The 14,994-nt window shown below is 54.5% G+C and overlaps 1 protein-coding gene across 3 annotated transcripts in view; it reads right to left on the reverse strand.

The window, feature by feature from the left end:
• The window catches only part of THBS2 (thrombospondin 2), a 31,528-nt gene extending 18,808 nt beyond the window's left edge, over positions 1–12,720 (reverse strand). Inside the window, exons 1-6 of one of the 3 annotated variants that reach the window (XM_027552071.1) lie at positions 12,346–12,533; positions 10,913–11,083; positions 9,684–9,758; positions 5,945–6,501; positions 4,606–4,690; positions 1,297–1,493 (exon numbers count right to left, since the gene is read on the reverse strand). In XM_027552071.1, coding sequence (XP_027407872.1) covers positions 1,297–1,493; positions 4,606–4,690; positions 5,945–6,501; positions 9,684–9,735 — 891 coding nt within the window. In that variant the 5' untranslated portion in view covers positions 9,736–9,758; positions 10,913–11,083; positions 12,346–12,533. Of the gene's footprint in view, positions 1–1,296; positions 1,494–4,605; positions 4,691–5,944; positions 6,502–9,683; positions 9,759–10,912; positions 11,084–12,345 lie in introns of all 3 variants that reach the window. The other 2 variants (XM_027552070.1, XM_027552072.1) reach the window with 2 other exon arrangements.
• Between the last annotated feature and the right edge of the window lie 2,274 nt (positions 12,721–14,994).

Consider the following 14,994-nt stretch of genomic DNA (forward strand, 5'->3'; position numbering starts at 1 on the left):
CGTGGTTAGTGTGGTTAGTCATAGTTTGTGGAGGTTATTTGTGGTTAATGGTGGTTACTCGTGGTTAGCAGAGATTAGTCATGGTTAGTCTTGCTTGGTGGGGGTTAGTAAACGTTAGTGGTGGTTACACATGGTTAGTGGTGGTTAGTCATAGTTTGTGGTGCTTAGTTGTGGTTCATGGTAGTTACTCATGGTTAGTGGAGACTTGTAGTTAGTGGAAGTTTGTAAAGGTTCATTGGATTAGTGGTGGTTAGTAGAGGTTAGTCATGGTTAGTTGTGGTTAGTGGTTACTCATGGTAAGTGGTGGCTAGTTGTGGCTAGTAGTGGTTAGTGGAGGTTGTCAGTGGAGATTACTTGTAGTTAGTTGTGGTTACTCATGGTTAGCAGAGATTAGTCATCATTAGTCTTGGTTAGTGGTGGTTAGTCATAGTGGCAGTTACTTGTGGTTAATGGTGGTTAGTTGTGGTTTGTGGTGGTTACTAGTGGTTAGTGTGGTTAGTCATGGTTAGTGGAGGTTATTTGTGGTTAATGGTGGTTACTCATGGTTAGTCTTGGTTGGTGGTTAGTCATAGTGGCAGTTACTCATGGTTAGTGGTGGTTACTAGTGGTTAGTGTGGTTAGTCATGGTTAGTGGAGGTTATTTGTGGTTAATGGTGGTTACTCATGGTTAGTCTTGGTTGGTGGTTAGTGGCAGTTACTCATGGTTAGTGGTGGTTAGTTGTGGTTAGTGGAGGTTACTAATGGTTAGTGGTGGTCACTCATGGTTAAGAGATTAGTCATGGTTAGTGCCAGTTACTCATGGTTAGTGGTTAGTTGTGGTTAGTGGAGGTTACTAATAGTGGTGGTCACTCATGGTTAGTAGAGATTAGTCATGGTTAGGGCCAGTTACTCATGGTTAGTGGCGGTTAGTTGTGGTTAGTGGTGGTTAGTCGTGGTTAGTGTGGTTAGTCATGGTTAGTAGAGGTTATTTGTGGTTAATGGTGGTCACTCATAGTTAGCAGAGATTAGTCCTGGTTAGTCATAGTGGCAGTTACTCATGGTTAGTGGTAGTTAGTTGTGGTTAGTAGTGGTTACTAGTGGTTAGTGGTGGTCACTTATGGTTAGCAGAGATTAGTCATAGTGGCAGTTACTCGTGGTTAGTGGTGGTTAGTCATGGTTAGTGGTGGTCACTCATGGTTAGCAGAGATCAGTCATGGTTGGTTATGGTTAGTGGAGGTTAGTTGTGGTTAGTGGAAGTTACCCATGATTACTGGCGGTTAGTCCTGGTCAGAGGGGCGTCGCTGGCTAGGCACCCACCACTTTGCGCAGGTTCTCGTGGAGCTGGTTCACGATGACGTGCAGCCCCGAGAGCTCTCGGATCATGCTGCCCAGCTCCTCACAGGAGTGCTCACACACCTCTGGGCTCTTCTCTGCACTCGGGCCCACGTGCTCCATGGTGACCATGGGGCTCAGGTGCAGCGTCTCTGTGTTCTCACTGATGGCATTGGTTTCAGCTGCAGGAAGGACGTGGGACCGTCACAGTCTGGCTGGCGCGACGGGTGCTGCTCAGAGCGCTCGTGCTGCGTGGCTCCCAGGAGCCTGAGAACTGGCTGCTGGTTCCCTCCACAGCCCCGCCCCCACCACAGCCCCGCCCCCACCACAGCCCTGCCCCCACCACAGCCCTGTCCCCGCCACAGCCCTGTCCCTGCCACAGCCCTGCCCCCACCACAGGACTCTGCCCCTCACAACACCATGGGGACCAGGCCTCAGACACTGCCACCCACAGAGCAGAAGTTCCGCTCAGGTAAAAAATGCAAAAGCATCAGAGAAACACATCTGCCTCATGTTCAAACTGGTTAGAGGCACCAGCCTCCTGTTTTTCTTCTTTTTATATAGCTATTTATATAACTTATTATCTAAATAAATTCCTTATTTTTGTCCCAAACCCCAAATCTGTTTCTGATCCTATAATTTCTATACATTCTGAAAACCCCTCTCAACTCCTCAGTTAATCCATTTTTTTCATCCTAAACACCATTTCTTTTGGCTACTTGTTCTGCATTAAGGTAAATTTTTTTTCTTGCTAAATGAGTAATTTTGTCAATTCTCCGCTGGCCTCGGAAGACCCCTGAAGTGCAGAACTCAGACTATGGACTAGGAACCCACTGCCCAGAGATGGTACAGGCCTCGGAAGTCCCCAAACACAGGACACATAGCTACACCGCTAATGACAAAAATGATTTGGGAAAGTCCTGAACCAGGCGTGGCCTCCCTGTGGAGCCAGCCGTCTGGGACACAGTCGCCAAGGCCATGTCATCTCTGCAGTTGCTCATGTCTTGTCTGAGACACGCCATGACTGAGTTACGACTTGTCAGTGTTAAATTCTGTCAAACACTCTATGACTGGGTGTTTACTATGTGGTTGTAAATCCTTGTTGCAACTCACATGGATCTTGAGAGCCTCCCTCAGACTCACCAGATCCCAAGCCACGTGCGTGTGTGTTGATCGCTCTGCTGCTGCTGCTGCTGCTGCTAAGTCACTTCAGTCATGTCTGACCCTGTGCTACCCCATAGACTGCAGCCCACCAGGCTCCCCCGTCCCTGGAGTTCTCCAGGCAAGAACACTGGAGTGGGTTGCCATTTCCTTCTCCAATGCATGAAAGTGAAAAGTGAAAGTGAAGTCGCTCAGTTGTGTCCGCCTCTTCGCGACCCCATGGACTGCAGCCTACCAGGCTCCTCTGTCCATGGGATTTTCCAGGCAAGAGTACTGGAGTGGGGTGCCATTTCCTTTTCCAGAAAGCCACATATAACCATAAGCGTATTAATCACTAGTCGTACATAGAAGAATAAAAGTAGGGCAACAAAAGTGCCCCAAAGTCCGAGGACCGCCTCACGCAAGACGAGCAGAGTCCGTCCTCAGGAGAGGACGCCCCCAGCCTCACGCAAGACGAGCAGAGTCCGTCCTCAGGAGAGGACGCCCCCAGTCTCACGCAAGACGAGCAGAGTCCGTCCTCAGGAGAGGACGCCCCAGCCTACACGCAAGACGAGCAGAGTCCTTCCTCAGGAGAGGACGCCCCCAGCCTCACGCAAGACGAGCAGAGTCCGTCCTCAGGAGAGGACGCCTCAGCCTACACGCAAGACGAGCAGAGTCCTTCCTCAGGAGAGGACGCCCCAGCCTCATGCAAGACGAGCAGAGTCCGTCCTCAGGAGAGGACGCCCCAGCCTACAGCAAGAGGGGCTGAGACCGGGGTGAGGGCCACGTCTACCCCACCCCTGCCCCCTTGCTGAAAGTCAGTGCTCCCTTTCCCTCCCTCTGTCACCCAGACATTCCCGGCACACCAGGCAACTGCCCCCAAGGATGCCCAGCTCGGATCGGAGACACGCAAGGCTCCCTCCATCTGCGTCCTGGGACCACCGTCTCTTCCTGTGTGTCCTCTCGGACGTCAGTTCACTCTGTCTTAGCTTTTTCGAAACTTTTGCTTTTTTTATGACCACCCCTCAGAAAGACTGTGACCTAATCCAGAGGGACCTCAATCCACGTTTCAGCTGGAGCTGGCAGTACAGGTGGAGGTCACGGCCATAGTGCTCGGGGAGTCTGGGGGCTGAAAGCAAGTGTGGGATCATCATAAAGCCCCACCAGGTGCACAAGCTGCCAAGCATCACAGTTGAAACTCCTTCCCTCCTTGAACTCAACTGACCAACAGCTGAAAGATGCACCGATTGAAAGGTAGACGGCCGCGGACGGAAGGACTCACACATCCGAGCTGCACACACGCCCCAGAGCCAGTGATCAGGTCCTGGGCTCTGAATCCTCAGCCCTGAGTTCCCACTCTGGGGTCAAGGGCTGGGTCGCAAAGCTATGTTACAGACATCAAACCCCATATCCTTCCACGTGGATCCATAAAGTGACAACTTATATTTGTGTACAGTTGATGTAAAGAAGCCTTTTAACAAAGTGAATCAGAAAATGGGGTCATGTGGCAGATGAGAGCCTCCTCTGTGGGGCTCAGCCCGGGTGGGGGGCAGTTAACAGGCCCTCTTGGTCCCCACCCTCTTTATTTGTAAAATGAGGAAAGCAGATGAGCCCAACTCAGGGGGTTTTGAAGATGAAATGATATGTTGCATTCAAAAAGCCCAGCATAGTGACCTTCAAATATCAAATACTCAAGACAAGGTTGACAAATTATGGTTGGATATAAATTCAAAACGTAATTAACAGACAACATGGGATTACGTCAAAGGTTCAAGTGGTCCATTTTCATAATAAGGCAGTATCACCAGCTGCGACTAGTATAAAACTTCCCATAAACCAAGCTTGACAAAGAGTTGTGGAGTCATCTTATGAAGAAGATCTGCATACATCAGTAGACTGGCATCGTTGCATATATTTAAAATCATGTTAAAATGCCAGGGATGTTTTTGGCATGTAAAATGGATTATACTGAATAATTGAAATGCATGCACAGTTAATCCTTCAAGCAATGTACTGTTTTCAGATGTCAACACATCCAAGTTGACCAGCCGCCTGGGTGAGGCCAGGATGGCACCGTATTCCAACACATCCCCTTACCTTCCATGGCCCTCCCCACAGGAGGAGGACCCACCACAGAGGGACCCAGGCACCTACCTCCCTGGCTCTGCTGACAACCTTTCTTGCTCAGAAGATCCTCCACAGAGTTTTCAAAGACTAAGTAGACGTTCTGCAGCAAACCCTGAGACACGTACAAGGAGAGAAACCCAAGTGGGTAAACAGGAGACATCTGAGGACACACTATGCGACATCTCAAAGATACAGGATGCAATTTAAAGCAGAGAATGCTTTCTTCTGTTCTCTGCAGATCTGAAATCTTGTTAATGGGTTATCTGTGTATCTTAGTTCAAAGCTTCGTTTGAGGCCAGAGGCAGATGTGGGTTTGACTCAAGAAGGGAGAGCATTTGAGAGAAGGGGCTTGAGAGGGATGGTGCAGACAGGTTTAGGGAACAGACCATGGAGGCCACACTCTCGGTTGGGAACCTTGAGGATGACCAGGGCTCCCACACATGGCCATGGGTTGCAGGAAAATGCACTGCTCTGCCTGCCCACAAAACAGACCTCACCTATGAGAGCAGGCAGTCCACCCAGAGACAGTGAGGGTCTCGTCTCACTGGGCTGAGGGCTTCCTGGCGACCACCAGAGACCACATGGGGCATCTCTAGGCCTCTTACTGAAATAGCTGAGTCTGAACATATACATTTACTTCCAAAATGCACACACACCTGGAGGAGAACAGTCCCTAACCCTCTGCTGCAGTTTCTAAACACTTGCATTCAGAAAAAATCCTCTTGCAAACATATTTTATCTGAGATGAATGTGGAACCACTCCCTCATAAATCAACAGCCCTTTCCTTAGGAAACATGGTTAATTTTCTCTACTGCCAGCCTGTCATGTCAGGACTGAACTGGAATCTGGGGACCCTGGGAGACAGCTGAACAGATTTGATGTCTTGATGATCAGATCAATGTTCAGTCAGGAGATCGGTGACCATTTGTGCAGCTAAGAAAGGTGCCTGTGTCCACTGCTCTGTTGGTTTCTGGGTCAGAGTGTGTGTGTGTGCACGTGAGAGTGCCTGTGGGCATGTGTGCGTGTGTGCAGTGTGCAGGTGTGCATGTGTGCGTGTGTGTGCAGTGTGTGGTGTGTGCACGTGTGCACATTGTACAGTGTCTGCACATGTGTGCGTGCAGGCAGTGTGCATGTGTACAGTGTGTGCACGTGTGTGCATGTGTCCATGTGTGCAGTGTGCACTGTGCATGTGTATAGTATGTGCAGGTGCGTGTGTGTGCAGTGTGTAGTGTGTGCATGCGTAAGGTGTGTGCACGTGCCAGCCGGTGTGCGCGGGTACTCCTTGTGCTCAAGCCTGCCCATGTGCACCCCCCCAGGATCCCGCCCCTCCCGGCCAGGTCCGGTGGGAGTGTCTGCTGGACCTACCCGGAAGTGGCTCTCGCGGGCTGCGCCCTTGGCCACGTACATCCGGCTCCTCTCGGTCTGCAGGTGCTCGTAGAAGGGCTCGTCCAGCGCGAAGCTGTCCATCAGGTCGCAGCCCACGTACAGGCTGTAGGTCTCTCCGGTCACCTGCACAGTGACGTTCTTCCACTGGGAGTCAGCCAGGCCCACGTCCTCCAGGGAGATGACGTGCTGGGTGCCGTCCACCCAGTAGGTGAGGTCCAGGGTGTCCGCGGGGCCATTGGACACGATCTCGAACTGCCTGTGCGTGGCGCCCGGGCCCTCCAGTGCCAGCAGGGTGCCCCGGGACCGGCGGTCCTGCTTCATGCTGGCCGTCAGGAAGAAGCCCTCCTTGCGCCGCATGGCCTCGGTGATCCGGCCCAGGTGCTCCGCGCTCACCGGCGGGATGTAGTCAAAGCGGACGAAGCGGTAGGCGGGCACGCTGGGGTCTGGGCCCCGGAACTGCTTGGCCCCGATGGTCTTGCGGTTGATGTTGCTGATGCTGAAGAGGTCGAAGGCGGTGTCCTCGTCCTGGTCTCCTGCTGCTCGGGGAGCAGGGCACGGAGGTCAGGGGCGCCGGGGCACAGGGCCCTCCTCTCGGGCGCCACGCGGGCTGGCACGCGGCCCCTGTGAGGCCGAAGAGCCCGCCCCTCCTTCCTCTCCTGGGCGCTGCCTGACCCGCCCTCCCCAGCCGCCAACGCAGGCCCGGCTTGGCTCTCTGTGCGGATCATCAGACGAGCCTTCACGGAGAAAGGAAGTGCGGTCCGGTCCCCACTCTTCACCTCCCTGACAAGGGCTGTGCTGCCGTCTCTGCTCCCCACCTGAGCGGGGCTCAGGCGAGACCCTCCGTCTCCCACCCGAGTGCCCAGGAAAGCCTCTGGCAGGTGCGCCACTTCGGGGCGGCTGCCTTCGATGTCGCTTTCCTCGAGACATAATCTGAGCTGAACTCCTCCCGTGGGGACCCTGTATTTCTCAGAAATACATCCTGCCTCTCAGGGCTCACACTGCAGGAGAGCATCTGAGAGACCATGGGCCTCAAGGCCACAAACGCACGGTTTTAACCACTGTCCAAATACTGGAAAGAGGTTGTCCGCCCTCACCAACATCCTAACACTTTAAATCATTCACAATAATTTTCTGAACAGAAAGTGTAAACAAAGCACAACTTGTATCTAATACTTGGCAAATTGAAGCACTAGATTCCACGGTGTTGTTGACAGAAGGGTTCCTCTTCCTACCTGCAGTACAGCTATTTGGCTGTATGTCAAAAATGCTGAAAATCGTTAAAGACTCTGACTCTGCAATTTTACTCTGGTAAGTCATCCTAATATGTAATCACAAATGCAAGGATGTACGTATTCACAGCAGTATTCCCCATGGTGTCATTTACAGTCATGTAAACATGCAATGTAGGTGGGAATGGCCTGAAAATACAGAGGGGTACCTTCTGATGGACTATTACAGTCATTAAAAATCGTGTTTTAAGAAAATAGACACATGAAAAATATTTAGATATGTTTTTAAGTGCAAAGATGTGGGAAGGATAGAAGCTGTAAAACACCAAACACTTCAGTATGAATACAGAAGAAAGGCAGCAACTTCCCTGGAGGTCCAGTGTTAAGCGTCTGCACTTCCAAAACTGGAGCCACAGGTTTGATCCCTGGTTGGGGAACTGACATCCACATGCCTTGTGGCACAACCAAATAAACGTTTTTTTTTTTTTTAATCCAATTTTAAAAAGAAAGAAGACAAAACGTGCCCAGCAAAAGGCTGCATCTATAGGTGGGAGGGTATTTCTCTCTAATAACCTCAATTTCCCAAAAATAAATTTCCTATTGTATGGACTCAAAAGTGAGTTGAAGATTTATTTTAAACTAAGTTAAGGTCCTAAGGGGTGAGGTGCTCCAGCCAGGCCTCTGCTTTATCCACCCTTATCCAGCAGGTGAACCTTATCTTGGGGGCCCAGGTCACCCAGGGGCGTCCACACTCACCCTGAGCGCTAGGCCAGGTCACCCGGGGGTCTACCCGGGGGTCCACACTCACTCTGAGCTCTGGACCAGAACACCCGGGGGTCCACCCGGGGGTCCACACTCACCCTGAGCACTGGGCCAGAACACCCCGGGGTCGACACTCACCCTGAGCGCTGGGCCAGGTCACCCGGGGGTCCACCCAGGGGTCCACACTCACCCTGAGCGCTGGGCCAGAACACCCCGGGGTCCACACTCACCCTGAGCGCTAGGCCAGGTCACCCGGGGGTCCACCCGGGGGTCCACACTCACCCTGAGCGCTGGGCCAGAACACCCCGGGGTCGACACTCACCCTGAGCGCTGGCCCAGAACACCCGGGGGTCCACCCGGGGGTCCACACTCACCCTGAGCGCTAGGCCAGGTCACCCGGGGGTCTACCCGGGGGTCCACACTCACCCTGAGCGCTGGACCAGAACACCCGGGGGTCCACCCAGGGGTCCACACTCACCCTGAGCGCTGGCCCAGAACACCCGGGGGTCCACCCAGGGGTCCACACTCACCCTGAGCGCTAGGCCAGGTCACCCGGGGATCCACCCGGGGGTCCACACTCACCCTGAGCGCTAGGCCAGGTCACCCGGGGATCCACCCGGGGGTCCACACTCACCCTGAGCGCTGGACCAGAACACCCGGGGATCCACCCGGGGGTCCACACTCACCCTGAACGCTGGGCCAGAACACCCGGGGTCGACACTCACCCTGAGCGCTGGGCCAGGTCACCCGGGGGTCCACCTCGGGGTCCACACTCACCCTGAGCGCTGGGCCAGGTCACCCGGGGGTCCACCCCGGGGTCCACACTCACCCTGAGCGCTGGGCCAGGTCACCGGGGGTCCACCCGGGGGTCCACACTCACCCTGAGCGCTGGCCCAGAACACCCGGGGGTCCACCCGGGGGTCCACACTCACCCTGAGCGCTGGCCCAGAACACCCGGGGTCCACACTCACCCTGAGCGCTGGCCCAGAACACCCGGGGGTCCACCCGGGGGTCCACACTCACCCTGAGCGCTGGCCCAGAACACCCGGGGTCCACACTCACCCTGAGCGCTGGCCCAGAACACCCAGGGGTCCACCCGGGGGTCGACACTCACCCTGAGCGCTGGGCCAGGTCACCCGGGGGTCCACACTCACCCTGAGCGCTGGCCCAGAACACCCGGGGGTCCACCCCGGGGTCCACACTCACCCTGAGCGCTGGGCCAGGTCACCCGGGGGTCCACACTCACCCTGAGCGCTGGCCCAGAACACCCGGGGGTCCACCCGGGGGTCCACACTCACCCTGAGCGCTGGCCCAGAACACCCGGGGGTCCACACTCACCCTGAGCGCTGGCCCAGAACACCCGGGGGTCCACACTCACCCTGAGCGCTGGGCCAGGTCACCCGGGGGTCCACCCCGGGGTCCACACTCACCCTGAGCGCTAGGCCAGGTCACCCGGGGGTCCACCCAGGGGTCCACACTCACCCTGAGCGCTGGGCCAGAACACCCGGGGGTCCACCCGGGGGTCCACACTCACCCTGAGCGCTGGCCCAGAACACCTGGGGTCGACACTCACCCTGAGCGCTGGCCCAGAACACCCGGGGGTCCACCCGGGGGTCGACACTCACCCTGAGCGCTGGGCCAGGTCACCCGGGGGTCCACCCGGGGTCGACACTCACCCTGAGCGCTGGGCCAGGTCACCCGGGGGTCCACCCGGGGTCGACACTCACCCTGAGCGCTGGGCCAGGCCCACAGGGCCAGCAGCAGCAGTGGCCACAGCATCCTGCGTCTTCCCAGCCAAAGCCCTGCAGATAAATCAGACCCTATTACTTAAGAAAACATAACCACAGCTTCTAATTTGGATTGGAAGTTTTACTCATATGATCATTTAAAAACAGTTTGTGTATAAAAATCAGAAACAAATGGATTTGTGGGCAAAGCTAGATAGAAAATATGCTTTTCAAATGAGCTTTTGTAACTAAAGTTGGTATTCATTGGACTAGCATTTGTCAACAAGCACTGTACCAGTGATGTCCTAAGCATTCATATTATTTAATCCTCATAATGACCTAGGAGACAGATATGATCATTGTCATAGCCATTTTACAGATGGGTAAGTGGAGGCTCAAACAAGTTAAGTGCTTGCCCAGAGCCAGAACATAAACGCAGGAAGTTTCGAATTTAGAAAAATATCAGCCTAGGGAAAATAGCCTACAAAGATATTTTGCATAAATAGCCCAAAAAAGTTGCACATGATTTAATTAAAGAGAATAAATAGTAACTGTACATGAGTTAAAAGTAAACCTAGTTGGCTGGATCATAACTGCTAAGAAAATAGCCTTCTACTTAGTAATCATTTTTGCTTTGCTTTTCTATTTTCTTGAGGCCTGTTTTTCCATTCTTCAGGATTCTCAGTTGGCAGGCTCAGCAGACACTGGCCCAGAAGTCAGAGCCTGGCCGGGAGCCCGCTCCAGGGTTAACCCCTGCTCCGCATCCCCGCGTCTTGGCCTCAGCCTCCTTGCCTCCCCCGAGCATGGGCTCCAGGGCCCTTCCAGCAACACTCTGCATTCCACAGAGGTGAAACCAATCCGAGACCCCTACCCTGCGTGTTTAGGGCTTCAAGGGACCTGAACTTCTTAGTGAGAAAGAAATCCCTGGAGGAGCCTCTCCAGAAGGAGCGGCTTTCCCTGAGAGGGGGACCGACGCCTGGGGAGCAGCTCCAAGCAGGACTCTCCCGTCCCCGCAGGCTGCAGACACCTGCCTTCAGCCCGTCCACAGCAAGTGCAGGGCTTGGCTGTGTTCCGCCTGCACCCCCAGCCGGCGGGCGGGCCCCGCGGGCAAGGCTCCTGCAGAGCTGTGGTGCCAGCATCACCGTGCTGCCTGGGGAAGCATCCCTGAGTCCTTGGTCTCAGGCGCCCTTCTGTGGAATGAGGACGGGGCATTTAAATCAGCCACTCACAGGGTGAGTGTGAGAAATGAGCCGCCGAGCAAGTCAGTGTTTGTAAAGACTTCTGAAGCGCAGCCCAGTAGGAGAGACGGAAAGGCTGCCGTTAGCAGGACTCTTCCGAGGACTGAGTCACACGGTGAACCCTCCTCAGGGACTCAGAACAGCACTGGCACTCCGTAAGTCCTGCACAAGTGATTTCAGAGTAAGCAGGGGGCAGGCATGTCCTCTGTCTCCCACAGACAGACAGCGGGACCACTGCCTCTGGCAACAAGCTCCGTCCGAATGACAGAGTCCCACGTCCTGAGGGCTCAGCTCCCCGTCAGTCCCGAGGACGCACACGGAGCTCTGTCAGGAACAAAAGCAAACCCTCTGGTGCTGAGACAGACATCTGCCCAAAGGACCTGGGGGCCCATCCCGCCTCAGGGGTCGCCCAGCAGAAAAGAGACCACCAGGGACGCAGCTGGGGCTCCAGCCTCTCTCGCCCCACGTTGTTAAAAGGCAACACATATGCTATCGTAGGACACGCTGCGGGGACACACGCGCCCACGCTGCACACCTCGCTTCACACAGTTAGGGCTTAAGGTTATAGTTTTTTCCAAAAGAAAGCTGTCTGCAACAGAATGTCGTTACACCTAATTACATTAGAACTTTCACAAAGATCAGCAAAGACCTTTTACAGTTCTTCTTATACCAGCAATCAACGCAAACTTTACTGAGAAATATGACCTTCCAATGGTCAAGAACGAGGTGATTCAACAGAGCCCCTCACTGCCCTCAGCCTCCCCCTGCAAAGGAGCCTGACCTCCCTTCACAGAAGTTAGGCTAATTTGCTAATTCCCGCTGCCTTTTCATCTGCAAATTATCCCCCAGACTTGTAAGAACAGCTGGAGTCCCTGGGCAGTCAGGGCAGTCTTCACTGACTTACTAAATACCATTCATTAAAAACTTTCAGAAACACTTTTCAGCTATGAAAACTATTTAGCATGCGTCTTTATAACTTCTCATCATTTTTTCACATCCTCAGGAACAACTTCTAGTTTCTTCCTCACGACTGCCCCCCCCTCACCCCACCCAGTAACAGACTTTATGGAAGCACCCTATTCAGTGGCTGAAAGGGAAGCCTCTGCCCAGGATTCCAGGCAGGTACCTTCAGGAAAGCCCCAGGGGTCCTCAGGCGATGGGCAATCCGGGCAGCATCCTCCGTGCAGAAAAGACGCCAAAGGGAGCTCACCTGCCCTAGTTCTGCCACTGAGCAGCAGGAGGCGGAGGTGAAGACCTGTTTCTGCTTAGGTGTCAGCAGGCAATTCTCCCTGCCTGCTTCAAAACTAGTTTGCACTTTCTCCTTCTCCCCTCTTAGAATAAAATTAAAAAAAAAAAAAAAAAAGACTTTTCTGAAAAGTTAAACTACAGTGCAACGATTTGGTCAATGGAGAAGCCGCTCTTACCTGGCGTGGAAACCCTGCAGGAATGACTGGCTCAGAGCCGGGAGGGGGTCGGCGAGGGACGAAGGGCTGCAGGAGGAGACCCAACCCCGCTCTGCAGAGGAGCTGGGCTTGGATCCCGCGGCCGCCCCTTATATGCGCGGAGTCCGGCGGCCGGCAGTCAGACGCACGCGGAAGCGCTGGACTCGTTCCGCGGCGGGATGACATAATTCCTCCTCTGATCCCGCATTTGCTGGGGCACCTGGCACCGGTCCGGTCCGGCCCCCTCCGCCCCCACCCGTGCGGCCCGCCCCTGCTCTGGCCGCAGCTGGGGGACCACGGGGGAGGAGCCGCAGGAGCCGGGGAAGACTGACTTTTCCTGCCTTCTCTCAGGAAATACAATGCTATAAATAAAACCAGCAAGATTGGCTGGAGCACTCCTTTTTGCTGAAGAGAGAGAATGCAAGTTGTAGGCTTCCAATCTGGTTCGCATTACCCAAAGTGAGAACGGTCTCTCTCAACCGAGGAAAAGGCCATCAGCAAAAAGCAAAAGAACCGGTGGGTAGAAATGGTCAGTATACGTATTGAGGAAGCTGTACGGATGAATTCATTTATCATGTGCAGAAAGTGTGATATTTAATCTGAAAGGGCTTCAGTGTATCAGTTGGATGACTGAGAAACAAGATCAGGTGAATTTATTTTCATCCAAATCCTGCTTCATGCCCAGCCTGGACCCCACAGGGTGGCCACTCCCTGGGGACACCCACTGTGGGACCGAGAACCTCCTGCACAGACTTTCCCGGCAGCAGGAACAACCTGTAATTACCTTCCACAGCCTCACTTAGCCGGACAGCCCCAAGGGCAGGTTACACAGGGGAAGCCTCTGGAAGTAAGAATAGCAGGCGGCAGTGGGCTCCCTGCCCCTCGCCAGAGTGCACACGTCCCCCAGGCAGGCTGTACCATAGCCAGAGGAGGGAGTGGATGGTGAGGGGGGAGATGGAGAGAGGGGGGATGAGGCGCCCCCAAAGGCCAGGCTGGGCCTTGCACAGAGGAGTGGTCCCCTGCACAGGCTGGCAGATGGCACCGGAGGCGCCGGGTCATGGTGGGCAGAGCCATGGACAAGTGAAGTCTCAACTGAAGGGCGTTAGAGGGGGTTTGCTCTGAGCCACCTTGGAATCTGAGCGGTAACGTTGCTGAGGAGCCTGCTTCTTCACCTGGGTCCTTGCTGGGTGGGGGTCACAGAGGGGCCACAGGCACATGCAGTCCAGCCCTGCCGAGGTCCGGCCCAGGCATCCACAGGGCGTGGGGTCGGAGAGGGGGCTTGTAACTGAGCAGGGAGCATTTGTTACCTTGCTCTCTGCTGGTAGTTTCTGAAAACATTTGTCTACAGCAACTGTTCACTTATCACCAGGTAGACAATGTCAAATTCTGATGTGCAGAGAAGGAAGAAACTTGACTCAAAGAACATATGTGTGTGTGTGTGTGTGTGTGTGTGTGTGTGTGTGTGTTAGGCATGTCTGACTCTTTGTGAGTGGACTCTTTGTGAGTGGACTGTAGCCCGCCAGGCTCCTTTGTCCATGGGATTCTCCAGGGGATCTTCCCAAGCCAGGGATCGAACCCCAGTCTCCTGCACTGCAGGCGGGTTTTTACCATCCTGCTCAAGGTACGATGTCTTACTCTGGGCCAGCTGACCGGTGGCACAGTCACATGGCTTAGATTTAAAATTCTGAGCGTGATGTACCTAAGCTGATGTTATTGCAAACTCCAGAGAAGAACGTCTAACCCAGTTTCCCTTAAAGCCTTATTAGTGACTGGCTGTTGATTTGCCAGGTGACCTGACTTTGCTCACAGTTTGGCTTTTCCTTGGCCAGAAGTTGGCCTCTGGCCCTCACACCCCACTTGCCGGCAGAAGGTACCATCTAGTCAGGCTTCCCTGGTGGCTCAGCCGTAAAGAATCCACCCGCCATGCAGGAGACTCAGGAGACGCAGTTTCCATCCTTGGGTGAGGAAGGTCCCCTGGAGGAGGAAATGGCAGCCCACTCCAGCATTCTTGCCTGGGGAATCCCATGGACAGTGGAGCCTGATGGGCTACAGTCCCTGGGGTTGCACAGAATTGGACACAACTGAGCGAGTTAACAGGAACTCCTCTGCTCCAGGGCTTCCCTGGTGGCTCAGAGGGTAAAGCGTCTGCCTGCAATGCAGGAGACCTGGGTTCGATCCCTGGGTCAGGAAGATCCCCTGGAGGAGGAAATGGCAGCCCACTCCAGCATTCTTGCCTGGGGAATCCCATGGGTAGTGGAGCCTCATGGGCTACAGTCCCTGGGGTCGCACAGAGATGGACACAACTGAGCAACTTAACAACTCCTCGGCTCAGCCACTGGCAGCCACCCACCCCATGAGCGTTAGGACAGAAAGTGCTGCTGTGCTGAGCGTCTCAGGAGCACCGGGCGGGTGAGGAGAGACCACACCCAGGACAGGCCAGAGGGCCGCCTTGCTGGGGCCCCAGGGACATGTTCCTTCCACGGGGGAGGCTTCTTGAGGAGACAGGACATGCGTGACTAGATCTTGGCCTCTGGGGAGGGCATCTGAGGTCAGGGGTGTCCCAGGAAAGGCCTAGGTGAGCAGAATTGAAGGAGGGGTCAGCCCTTCTGGGGCAGGGAGGTGACGGGAGGT

The sequence above is a fragment of the Bos indicus x Bos taurus genome, chromosome 9 (assembly GCF_003369695.1).
Source record: "Bos indicus x Bos taurus breed Angus x Brahman F1 hybrid chromosome 9, Bos_hybrid_MaternalHap_v2.0, whole genome shotgun sequence".
Lineage (NCBI taxonomy): Eukaryota > Metazoa > Chordata > Mammalia > Artiodactyla > Bovidae > Bos > Bos indicus x Bos taurus.